Raw genomic sequence first — 12,264 nt, forward strand, 5'->3', positions numbered from 1 at the left:
CTCACCATAAGTTGAGTAGCATCTCTATTTTCTACCCATCTGTGCTGTAACAACAGATGGGTGATGAGATCACAAGGTTCCATGCTAGTGTCTATGGATGAACTTAAGAGAGCTATTGTAATGAGGAATAAATCAGCTATAGTGTTCTTATTAAATTTCAGCTATTTATTATCAAGGCACATCAGATATCAAGGTTAGTTCAAAATGTCTGTTTTGGGGTGCTTTTTTGGTGATACAGGAAAACATCACTTGAAGAGAGACTCGGTCTATATATAGCACATGCCATGCAGTAGAATGGCGGAGGTTGTTTTTTTTTTATTTTTTATTTTATTTATTTATTTTTTTTTGAGACAGACTCTTGCCCTGTTGCCCAGACTGGAGTGCAGTGGCACAATCTCAGCTCCCTGCAACCTCCACCTCCCGGGTTCAAGCGATTCTCCTGCCTCAGCCTCCTGAGTAGCTGGGATTACAGGCTCCCACCACCACACCCGGCTAGTTTTTGTACTTTTAGTAGAGACAGGGTTCACCATGTTGACCAGGCTGGTCTCAAACTCCTGACCTCAGGTGATCCACCCGCCTTGGCCTCCCAAAGTGCTGGGATTATGCATAAGTTGATAAGCAATCTTTGAATGGTTTTCATGATGATTAAATATCTTGTTGGTGTTGTTTTTTCTTTCTTTTGCATTCAACCAAATACAAAAATTACACACCAAGAATGATGACAAGAACAGGGATAGTGGGAAATACAGCATATTAGGGGCCCCCAACTTTAATGAATGAAGAGGCATGACCTAAAGTTTTGTAGATGACAGTGCCTAGAAGGTGTAGTGGGTGGTGACTTTTGGTGTAAGCTTCAAAAAAGCTGCTAGTTTGGAAAGAAGAAGAAAGAGATATATTTGAAAGAGCCAGTGGAGAGTAAGAAGGCCTCCTAGCTGAACTTTAGTCATGAGATATGTGGGGTCATGGGAAATAAAACAGCCTGCAGGTGAGCAGAGTCCTCAGAGGAAATCAGTTAAGACAAGGAGGTTGCCTGGGCATGGTGGCTCATGCCTGTAATCCCTGCACTTTGGGAGGCCGAGGACAGTGGATCACCTGAGGTCAGGAGTTTGAGACCAGCCTGTCCAACATAATGAAACCCCACCTCTACTAAAAATACAAAAAATTAGCTGGGCTTGGTGACATGCACCTGATATCCCAGCTACTCAGGAGGCTGAGGCGGGAGAATCGCTTGAACCCGGGAGGCGGAGGTTGCAGTAAGCCGAGATCGTACCACTGCACTCCAGCCTGGGCAACAAAAGCAAAACTCCACCTGGAAAAACAAATAAAAAAAAAAAAAGAAAAGAAAGACAAGGAGGTCAGGGAAACATTCAGAGAAGGTTCTGAAGATATAGGCGAATTATTGATTGCAGATCTAAAGGATTAATGAACACAGCAGAAGAGTTTAGATGGCAAAGGAGGGCTTGAAGATTGAGTTAAAGGGCTTAAATGTGGGAACAATTTTATTTCTTCCAGCCACTTTCTTATTAACAGAGCCTCAACTGTGAGTGTTCTCCCTCCTTCAGGAGGGTATGTGTTCAGTAAAGGTTACCTTCCTCCCAGCCCAGGAATCTCTTGATTGGTTTGAAAAGGGGTAAATGACCCTATTTTGCCTAATGAAATGGGAGAAAAACTTAGCTAAGATCTTCTACAAAAATGTTCCTTTGTTAAACACAAAAGAAGGAATAGTTATTCTAGTTTGTACTTGTTTCTCCTGAAGTTACTGGGTGAATATGTATGCCTGGAGCTGTAATGCCCATCTTGGGACCATACGGAGAAATTCTGATATAAAATAAAGGATGTTATACCTTCCTACTCTTGTTCTGTACTTCTCTATTTCATTTCAGGGGGGTCTTGAAAATATGGGAGGCAAAAAAGTTCATGGCTAATCCTTCCCTCCTAATTTAAAGAAATAAGTATTTTTTTTCTAATTACAAGAATCATATCTGCTCTTTGTAGAAACTAAAATAATGAATTGTATAAATTAGAAATTAAATGTCTCTAGCTGTTTTGCTTTTTTATTCCTATACGTATAAAATAACTTCCATCTGAACATATTTGTACTTTTTAAAAATAAATATAGTATGAAATTAAACATCTGATACCTGCAGTTTTCATTTTATGATATAGAGAAGGACATCTTCTCAGAGAAGATGATGCTTGAAGAGTCCTTATGGATGATTAATAGTTTGAAGATAAGAAAGGAGAATGATTAGAAGTGGTAATAGAGGGAGAGTCAGGTAGATGGGACAATATTTTTGCCTGAGATAAGACATTGTGCAAAGGCTAAAAGGTATTAAAGATCATAATCATTTTATGAGAAAAGTAAGTATACTCAGTGACAGAGAGCAGAAAAGTTTATAAGAGAGTGATGGGAAATTAATCTGAAAAGACAGAAGAGAGGACCTAACCTAAAAGTGCTTTAGATGTCATGTTAGAATGTGAACTGTCTAATGCAGGGTACAGGGAGTTGTAGAAGAATTTTAAGCACATGGGTAATAAGAGCAGATGAATTATTTAGAAATATCACTATTTCTCAAGATCAGATAACTAAAATTTTGGATTCCAGTTCCAGCATTTATTAGCTGTAAAATTATGAGTAGATTACCCAGCCACTCTGTCAGTATCCTCATTTGCAAAATGGGGATGATGGAAGAAGGATTGTGATGATTAAATGAGAAACACATATGAAAGTGACTGTAGAGTGCTTGTCATACAACAGGTTTTCAATACATGTTAATTTCCCTCTACTGCCATATATTTTGTGGCTGTGGTCTGGTTAACTAAAAAAAAAAAAAAAAATTAAAAAAGGGTTTATTTTTGTTCTACTGATGGTGGGGGACTACTTTTTTTTTTTTTTTTTTGGTGACATCGTCTCACTTTGTCACCCAGGCTGGAGTGCATTGGCATGATCTGGGCTCACTGCAACCTCCGCCTCCCAGATTCAAGCAATTCTCCTGCCTCGGCCTCCCAAGTAGCTGGGATTACAATCACCCGCCATGAAGGCTGGCTAATTTTTTGTATTTTTGGTAGAGACGGGGTTTCACTATGTTGGCCAGGCTGGTCTTGAACTCCTGACTTCAGTTGATCCACCCTTCTCGGCCTCCCAAAGTGTCGGGATTACAGGTGTCAGCCACCACGCCCGGCCAGGGACTTTAAAAATATTATTTGGCTGGGCGCGGTGGCTCACGTTTGTAATCCCAGCACTTTGGGAGGCCGAGGCGGGCGGATCACGAGGTCAGGAAATCGAGACCACGGTGAAACCCCGTCTCTACTAAAAATACAAAAAACTAGCCGGGCGCTGTGGCGGGCGCCTGTAGTCCCAGCTACTCAGGAGGCTGAGGCAGGAGAATGGCGTGAACCTGGGAGGCGGAGCTTGCAGTGAGCCCAGGTCAAGATCGCGCCACTGCACTCCAGCTTGGGCTACCCAGCGAGACTCTGTCTCAAAAAAAAAAAAAAAAATTCACCCCAAGTAAAATAAATCTCACTAAGAACTAAGTTTGTGAGGTCACTTAAATGTTACAACTCATTTACATCCAGAACCAAGAGAACACTGACCAAATTAAATTCAGCAGGCCTGTACTTTTTGGGTAAAAGGCAAGAACTAAGCACTAAGGGGATATTAAAAGTAAAAATGCATGCACTTTGACATCAATGAGATAAATAAGCAACTGCATACATGACACAATCAACAGTAGAAATATATAAGTTAAACATGGAAGTGCCCAAGTGGTCCCTGCGAGATATTAAGATCTAAATTTTTTCCCAAAATGTCTCTGTTCTCTGACAAGCAGCAAAAGTGAACATTATTAGTATAGGAGTATGACGTTCCTCCAGGGTGTCTTCTCATAGCTGAGCCTTTGCTGATTGTGTCTTCCATGAAATGTGTTCTTTTCTGAGGAAGCATAATATGAAAACTGCAGTTGTATACAAATAACTTAAAAATTGGCCTGTCTAGAAACTGGTAACACTAGCTAAGTTGCTTTTATCTGTCATATAGGAACGATAACTTAATGCCCAAAGCATAAGTAGTGCGTTTAGAGTAGTTTTTAGGCACATCATCTGAGCATAATCTTTAACTCCCTCCTATATTTTATTTTCATTTTAGTTCTTTTACAAAGCTTCCTCATCTGGCAGGAACAGAACAAAATTTCTTGCTTGCCAAGGAAATCCAAACCCAGTGGAAGAAATTTGGACTAGATTCAGCCAAGTTGGTTCATTATGATGTCCTCTTATCTTACCCCAATGAGACAAATGCCAACTATATATCAATTGTGGATGAACATGAAACTGAGGTATGTGAAATTGTTGGTACTTTTATGTTTTACAATCTGACCATTTTATGTGGATTGTAATGTAGGGTCAAGTAAAAGGAGAAATTTGTTGATAGTGAATTATTCAGTATCCATTATGTGTTTGACATGGTGTTAAGTCCTGAGGCCAGAATGAAGACTAGGACATGGTTCCTTTGCCTAAGTAAGGTGAGGCAGACAATGGAATACTTCACACTTCAAATTAGTATGATAAGTGCTGTGAAGAGTATGATTAGAGTTCATTATTTATCCAGAAAAGGGTCACTTAGCCCAGCCTGGGAATTAGAGAAGGTTTCCTGAAGTCTTGACATGTGAGTCATGAAAGGACATAAGGAGTTAACCACGTGACAAAATAAGCTAAGAGAATTCTCAAGAAAAGACAAAATATTGGCAAAGGCTTGGAGGCATATACTAGCTTAGTATTATTGGGAGAATGTAGTGATTTTCTGTATTTCACAAGTGTAAAATACAAAGTGGGCTATGATATAAAACCAGTAAATATGTTCTGGGAACAGATCACAGAAGGGTGTATATGCTGTCCTAAGGAGCTTAAATTTCAACTTCAGTTCATGGGAGCCAATGGCAAGTCCTGAGCAGGGGAAGAATGTGGCTGGAGGGGCGTTTTAGATAGACAAGGTCCTCTGTAGATTACACCTAGGCTAAGCAGCAGGTTAAAGTTGTTGTCTTAAGACAATAGTCCAGGTAAAAGATAATAAAGTTTTAAATTAGGATGTTAGTAGGAATGAGGAAGACAGGTAGATTTCAGAAATAGTAAGGAAATGTATTAGCAGGAACTGATTAGTGATTGACTTGGGGAAGGATGGGAAGATAGAGTTCAGGATGACTCCGAGACTGTCTGGTGTGGGGGGCTAATGACTAAAGCTATTAACAGAGGTAGGAAATGCAGACCAAAAGCAGGCCCGGGGTGAGAGACGATAAATTGGAGTTTTAACATGTTGAGTTTGGACATCCAGGATGAAATAACTACCAAACATTTAAATATATGAATCTGAAAAGGTAAGCATCATAAGCATATTAGCTATTGGTAAAATTTTGATACTCAATAAAGTCTCGCAGGGAGGGAGTACAGAGGCAAGCAATGGGCTGGGGATAAAACATGGGGAAATATTATTTAAATAAAGATAAAAGAAAAGGAGCCCACAAAGGAAGCTGAAAAGGCATAGTCAAAAAAAGAGGATCACCAAAGTGCCACTTTGAAGCCTTGCTGTTACACTTTATAAGGAAACTTTTGGTTACCAGGGATTGCATGCATTTATAAAAGTTTCTATTATTAGGAAGACAATAATAATGATAAGGCTCTTTCTCATTGTTGTCAGTGTAATTTATCTATTTAATTATAGAACCTAGTTCCAGGATGCTTAATCTGAAGTATATACTTGGAGGCAAAACGAATTATATCTTACTAATAAACTGGAATTTTTCTCTCCAACTTGACATGTTCTAATTCTTGCTAGATTTTCAAAACATCATACTTCGAACCAACACCAGATGGCTACGAGAATGTTACAAATATTGTTCCACCATATAATGCTTTCTCAGCCCAAGGCATGCCAGAGGTAAAATAAAATACATTTGTAATCCAAGTCTTTAAATGGTTCTTTTGCTATATAAAACCTGTGTAGAGGACTAAAACCAAGGAAATTAGGTGAATCATACATGCTAATCCATTGTTTGATATTCAGTACTATGAAACCCTCATCCCCCAAATTAGAAAAAAATTATAATAAAACAAAATAGAAAAGAACATCAGAAAAAAAAGAAACAAAACAAATACATTAAAAACTGATCCTTCTGAAGCAGATGCCACTCTTTGAAATAACAAAGAAACTGCTGAACACGCCTTTAATTCAGTGAGGCAGTAGGTGTTTTTTGTTTGTTTTTGTTTTTGTTTTATTTTGTGTTTTTGAGATGGAGTTTCACTGTTGTCACCCAGGCTGGAGTGCACTGGCGCAATCTCGGCTCACTGCAACTTCCACCTCCCGGGTTCAAGCAATTATCTTGACTCAGTCTCCTGAGTAGCTGGGACCACAGGCACACGCCGCTATGCCCGGCTAATTTTGTATTTTTTGTTTTAGTGGAGACGGGGGTTTCTCTATGTTGTTCAGGCTAGTCTCGAACTCCCAACCTCAGGTGATCTACTTGCCTCGGCCTCCCAAAGTGCTGGAATTACAGGTGTGAGCCACCACGCCCAGCCGGCAGTAGGTGTTTTTACAAACTTCTTTCCATTGTTCATAGTTTGAATTTTTTATGGATTCATAGATAGGATTTTATGGATCATACCATAGAGGTTCTTAAGTTAATGCAATGGTTGGAAAGTAAATAAATATAGTTAGGATCTTTAAAATGACATTTATTTACTCTATTCCCTGTGGCTTAGTATACACTGATAATTTCTTCAACACAGGATACACTGTTTAAATATGTCTGGCTGAGTGTGGTGGCTCACACCTGTAATCCCAGCACTTTGGGAGGCTGAGGGGGGCAGATCTTTGGAGGTCAGGAGTTCAAGACCAGACTGGCCAACATGGTGAAACCCCATCTCTACTGTTAAAAAATACAGAAATTATCTGGGCATGGTGGCACATGTCTGTAATGACAGCTACTCTGGTCGCTGAGGCAGAATCGCTTGAACTCAGGAGGTGGAGGAGGTTGCAGTTAGCCGAGACAGTGCCACTGAACTCCAGCCTGAACGACAGGGTGAAATTCCGTCTCAAATATAATAAAAAAATAAGTAAGTCTTATACATTGTCATTTTTTAAAATCTTTTCAGGATTTTAAAAGATTCTCTGACAACTTCTGCATAGTTACCGTGGGTCTGTTTATTATTCCCCAAATAAAGAAAGTAAATTTTTTCCTTGAATTTTAGCAGCATTATATATATTTTCTTTTCCCTATAGGGAGATCTTGTATATGTGAACTATGCTCGCACTGAAGACTTCTTCAAACTAGAAAGAGAGATGGGCATCAACTGCACTGGGAAGATTGTTATTGCAAGATATGGAAAAATCTTCAGAGGAAATAAAGTACAGTATTATTTGTTTTTCTACAGATAATGAGAGGATATATATATTCTGTAAATGTAAATGACCAACTTGCTTCTCAGTTTCCAAATTGCTTTCAAACATTTCCTTTCTTTTTTTTTTTTTTCCTATTTGCCATGGGTACACAGAAACTCATGTTTTTATGTTTTCTCGCATACCTGGAAAAGAAAATTATTTTTTAATCATTTTTGTTACAAAAGTAAGATTTGCTTTTTGAAATTTAACTGAAGGAAGTTTATGTAAAGTAAAAAATGAAGAGCTCCTCTGCATTACCCACTTCCTTATCCAGATATAATCAATCTTAATAGCTTTTCTCAAATCTAATTATGTGAAATATAAATACATCTGTCCCTATATGCCCATTTTACACATATTTATTTATTACCTTTTACATTGTATATTACAAGACTTAATTTTTTTCATTCAGCCAAGACTCATATTCTTCATGTCCGCACATTGAGAGTTTTGTAATACATTGGTTAAGAGTATAGAACCCTAGATCCGTATCACCTGGGTTCTGGTCTAGATCCTATTCTTTCTAAATCTTTTATTGTTACTTAATGTATTAAGTAACAGTAAGCATGTTAAGTTAAGCATGTTACTCAGCTTCTCTGTTGCAAAGTTTCCTCATATATAAAATGTGAATGCCAATAATAGCACCAATCTCATAGAGTCCTTATTGAATGACTTTGTTTGAAAGCATTTAGGATAGTGGCTGGTACTTAGTAATTTCTATATAACTTCTTATTAATTACCTCACTATTTTAAATGATGGCATCGTATTTCACAGAATTGACAAGCAATTTATTTAACCATTCCACTACTGATGATGTTTGTCTTATCTTGAATTTGTTACTACTACAAATAATTTAATTGTGAACATCCCTGTCAATATATATTTCAGAAATTTGTGTGAAGATTATTGTAGTATAGATTCATAGAAATTAAATGGCTAAATAATAGTGTATATTCTTTCAAAATTTTGATAGACATCATCAATTTGCCTCCAAAAAGTTGTGACAGATTATACTCTTAGTGATATAACAGGGTGCTCTCTAAATATTGGAATGCATTTTTATGAATCAAGACTGTTATCCATATTCTGCTACAATACTTTTGGTGAAGAAGAATTTAGTATCTCACAGGATACATTTTCTTATTCTTGACCAGTTTGAATCGTTAGAAAGATGTTTACAAAAACCCTGGGCCATTTTTCACAAAATATGACTGCTCTGCATACAATTTTAAATCAGTTTAGTTCCATAAATATTTGTAGAATGCTTACTCTATGATGTGCAAGATTTTAGAGTAGTTTAAAATTAAGAAGACATGGTTCATGTTTTCAAAAACATCCTCAGCCTAATAGGGAAGATAGACATTTAAAAGATATTTTAATACATTATGAGCTATCCTATAAGATAGAAAATGTAGAACTACAAAGAAGGAACATTAATTCTACAGTTGCGGGTTATAATAGGAATGTTTCACAGAAGAAACGATAACTTGTTTAGAATTCCATGGAATAATGGAAGTCTGTTAGGTCTAACAGGTGGGAAATTGTGTTCAAAGCCAAGAGAACTGAATGTGTAATTGTATGATAAAAGGCAGTGTCTAAATATCCTTCCATTATTAAATTAATGTCTTTCTTATATGAATAAGCCAACCATTTGCCATATCTGCATTATGAATTGCACATTGCCCCTGCAGGTTAAAAATGCCATGTTAGCAGGAGCCATAGGAATCATCCTGTACTCAGATCCGGCTGACTACTTTGCTCCTGAGGTACAGCCTTATCCCAAAGGATGGAATCTTCCTGGAACTGCAGCCCAGAGAGGAAATGTGTTAAATTTGAATGGTGCTGGTGACCCACTCACTCCAGGCTATCCAGCAAAAGGTGAGGGATGAGCCTATCAGTCCACCAATTTTGCAAAAATACTCCTTGCCCTTTTAAAAGGAAGAAAAGCAAGCATGTTCAGAATAATATTAAACTAAAATTGAGTACACTTATATCATTTTGGATTACTGCTGCTAGGAATTTTAAAACATTTGTTCTTGTATTATTTTAAAATTTCATGAGATGTCAGCATGGGGAGTAAACTCATATTCTCCTTCTTCCTTTATTAGAGTTCAGAAATACTGAACCTCATACCTAAAGGAATGCTCCTTTTAACAAATGACAATTTAGGTTCCCTGAATTACCGATGGATTGTATTCTTCTTCATACATTCATTTCTCTTTTTTTTTAAAAAAATGAGTTTTTGTGTTATTTAAAACATAAAATTTGAAGTTTTACATATGTGAAATGACCTCTACAATCAAAATAATGAACATACCTATTATCCCAAAAAAGCTTCTTCTCGTCTCTTTATATTCCCACCCTCTCAACTCTTCCTTCCCACTTCATGCCAATCCCTAGGCAACCATTCCTCTTGCTTTCTGCTATCAGCATGATTATTTTGAGATGTGTCCATGTTGGCATCTTTGTCAATAGTTTTTCTTTCTTTTGCTGAGTAGTATTCCCTTGAATGGCTATACCGCAGTGTACTCCTTTACTTGTAGGTGGACATTTGGATTGCTTTCAGTGTGGGGGCTATTACAGATAAAGGTGCCATGAACAGTTGTTGTACAAGACCTTGTATGTATGTGTTCTCTTATTTCTCTTTGGGAAATATTTGGAAGTGAAATGCCTGAAAACTATGGTTAGTTGGATATTTAACTTTCACAGAAATTTTTAAATTGTTCTCTAAAGTTGTTTCATTTTATATTTCCACAGTAATGTATGAGCGTTCTATTTGCTATGTCCTCACCAATATTTAGTACGCCAATCTTTTCAATTCTACATTCTAATAGATGTGTACAACTTCCAGGTTACAACGCTTCTATTTTTCAAAATGTTGTGCCTAATTTTGGTCCTTTCCATGTGAGTTTTAGAACTAATTTATAATTTTCACCAAAAAGCCTCCTGGGAGTTTGACTGAGATTGAATGAAATATATAAATCAACTTGGGGAGAATTGGCAGTATTTGGCAGAATTGAATTAACAATATTTACTTTTCTGATCCGTAAATAAAATGTAACTTTGCAATCTTTAATTTCTTTCAGCAAAGTTTTATGGTTTCACTGTACGAATCATGCATACCTTTTGTCAGATTTATCCACAAACATTTCATAGTTTTATACTATTGTAAAGTCTCAATTCCAACTTTTCATTACTAGGAAATGAAAACGTTATTCTGTTTCTAGAAGAAATACATTGGTCTTGTATCCTGCAAACTTGTTAAACTCATCAATTCTGCTAGTTTTTGTAGCTTCTATCAGCATTTTTACATACATGATTATGACATCTGCAAACGAAGATAATTTTTCCTGGTTTTCAATCTACATGCCGTTCCTTCCTCTCTCTCTCTCTCTTTCTTCTTTTTGCCTTATTGTACTGGCTAGAACCTCCAGGACATTTATTTTTCTTTCTTCTTTTTATATACATTTTATAGAGGTACTCCAGTACAATATTGAATAGAAGTTGTTACAACAGACATACTTGCTTTTTACTTCTGTTCCAACAGGGAAAGTATCCACTCTTTCTCTGTTAAATATTATGCTAGCTCTAGGTTTTTTATAGATTCCTTTTGTCACACTGAGAAAATTTACTTCTATCCTAATATACTGGGCGTTTTTATTAGAAATGTATATTAGATTTTGCCAAATGTTTTTTTTCTATGTACACAGAGCTGATCATATGTTATTATTTACTTTTGTTAAATTATATGATTTTTTTAATGTTAATCCAACCCTGTTATCCTAAAATAAATCCAATTTGGTGACAATGTGTTATCCTTTTACATACTGTTGAATTTTTGATATATTTTTCTTAAGAATGTTTCTGTCTATGGTCATAAGGGATGTTAACCTGTGGATTTAGTTTCTTGTAATATCTTTATATCATTTGGTATCAGAGAAATGCTGGCCTCTTAGAATGAGTTGGGAACCATTTCATCTTCACTTTTTTGCAAGAGCTTATAAAGAATGGGTTCAATGTTGTCTATAAATACTTGGTAGAATTCTCCAGGGATCTATCTGTGCCTGAAGTTTTTTATGTAGAACTGTTTTTCACTACAAATTGAATTTCTTTTATATATAATCTATTTATTCTCAAGTCAGTCTTGGTAGTTTGCATTTTTACAAAGATTTTTGTCCATTTCATCTAACTTGTTGAATTTATGAGCATAGAGTGGTTTATAATATTTTCTTACTATTCTTCTGTCTGCAGGTACTAGAGTGATATTCTCTCCTTTATTCCTGATGTTAGTAATTTAGTCTTTTCTCCTTTTGTCCTGATCTGTCTTGTTGGAAGTTTGTTATTTTTATTGATCTCAGATAACCAGGTTTGGGTTTCATTGATTATCTTTACTATTGTTTTTGTTTCCTATTTCTTTTTTAAAATTTAAATAGAGATAGCTCTTGCTATGCTACCCTGGCCAGTCTCAAACTCCTTGACTCAAGCAATCCTCCTGACTTGGCCTCTCAAAGTGCTGGGATTACACACATGAGCCATCAGGAACCCAGCCAGTTTCTATTTCTTAGATTTCTGCTGTGATATTTATCATGTCCTTTCTCCTGCTTATTCTGGCCTTTATTTGTTCTTTTTCTAGTTTCTGAAAGTGGAAACTGATGTCATTTGTGGGAAACTTAACTTTTTTTCTAAGATGGATTATTTAGTGCTATACCTCTCTCTATATGCACTACTTTAGCTTCATCCTACAGATTTTAATATATTGTAGTTTTACTTTATTTTAGAGACAAGATCCCACTCTGTCACCTTGTCTGTCACCCAGGCTGGAGTGCAGTGGTCCAAC

The 12,264-nt window shown here is 36.5% G+C and overlaps 1 protein-coding gene across 1 annotated transcript in view; it reads left to right on the forward strand.

The window, feature by feature from the left end:
* Positions 1 to 12,264, forward strand: part of NAALAD2 (N-acetylated alpha-linked acidic dipeptidase 2) — a 64,407-nt gene that overhangs the window by 13,492 nt on the left and 38,651 nt on the right. Inside the window, exons 5-8 of the mRNA XM_011952086.1 lie at positions 4,145 to 4,331; positions 5,825 to 5,926; positions 7,268 to 7,393; positions 9,119 to 9,305. Coding sequence (XP_011807476.1) covers positions 4,145 to 4,331; positions 5,825 to 5,926; positions 7,268 to 7,393; positions 9,119 to 9,305 — 602 coding nt within the window. The remainder of the gene's footprint in view (positions 1 to 4,144; positions 4,332 to 5,824; positions 5,927 to 7,267; positions 7,394 to 9,118; positions 9,306 to 12,264) is intronic.

Source organism: Colobus angolensis, unplaced genomic scaffold, assembly GCF_000951035.1.
Source record: "Colobus angolensis palliatus isolate OR3802 unplaced genomic scaffold, Cang.pa_1.0 Scaffold332, whole genome shotgun sequence".
Taxonomy (NCBI): Eukaryota; Metazoa; Chordata; class Mammalia; order Primates; family Cercopithecidae; genus Colobus; species Colobus angolensis.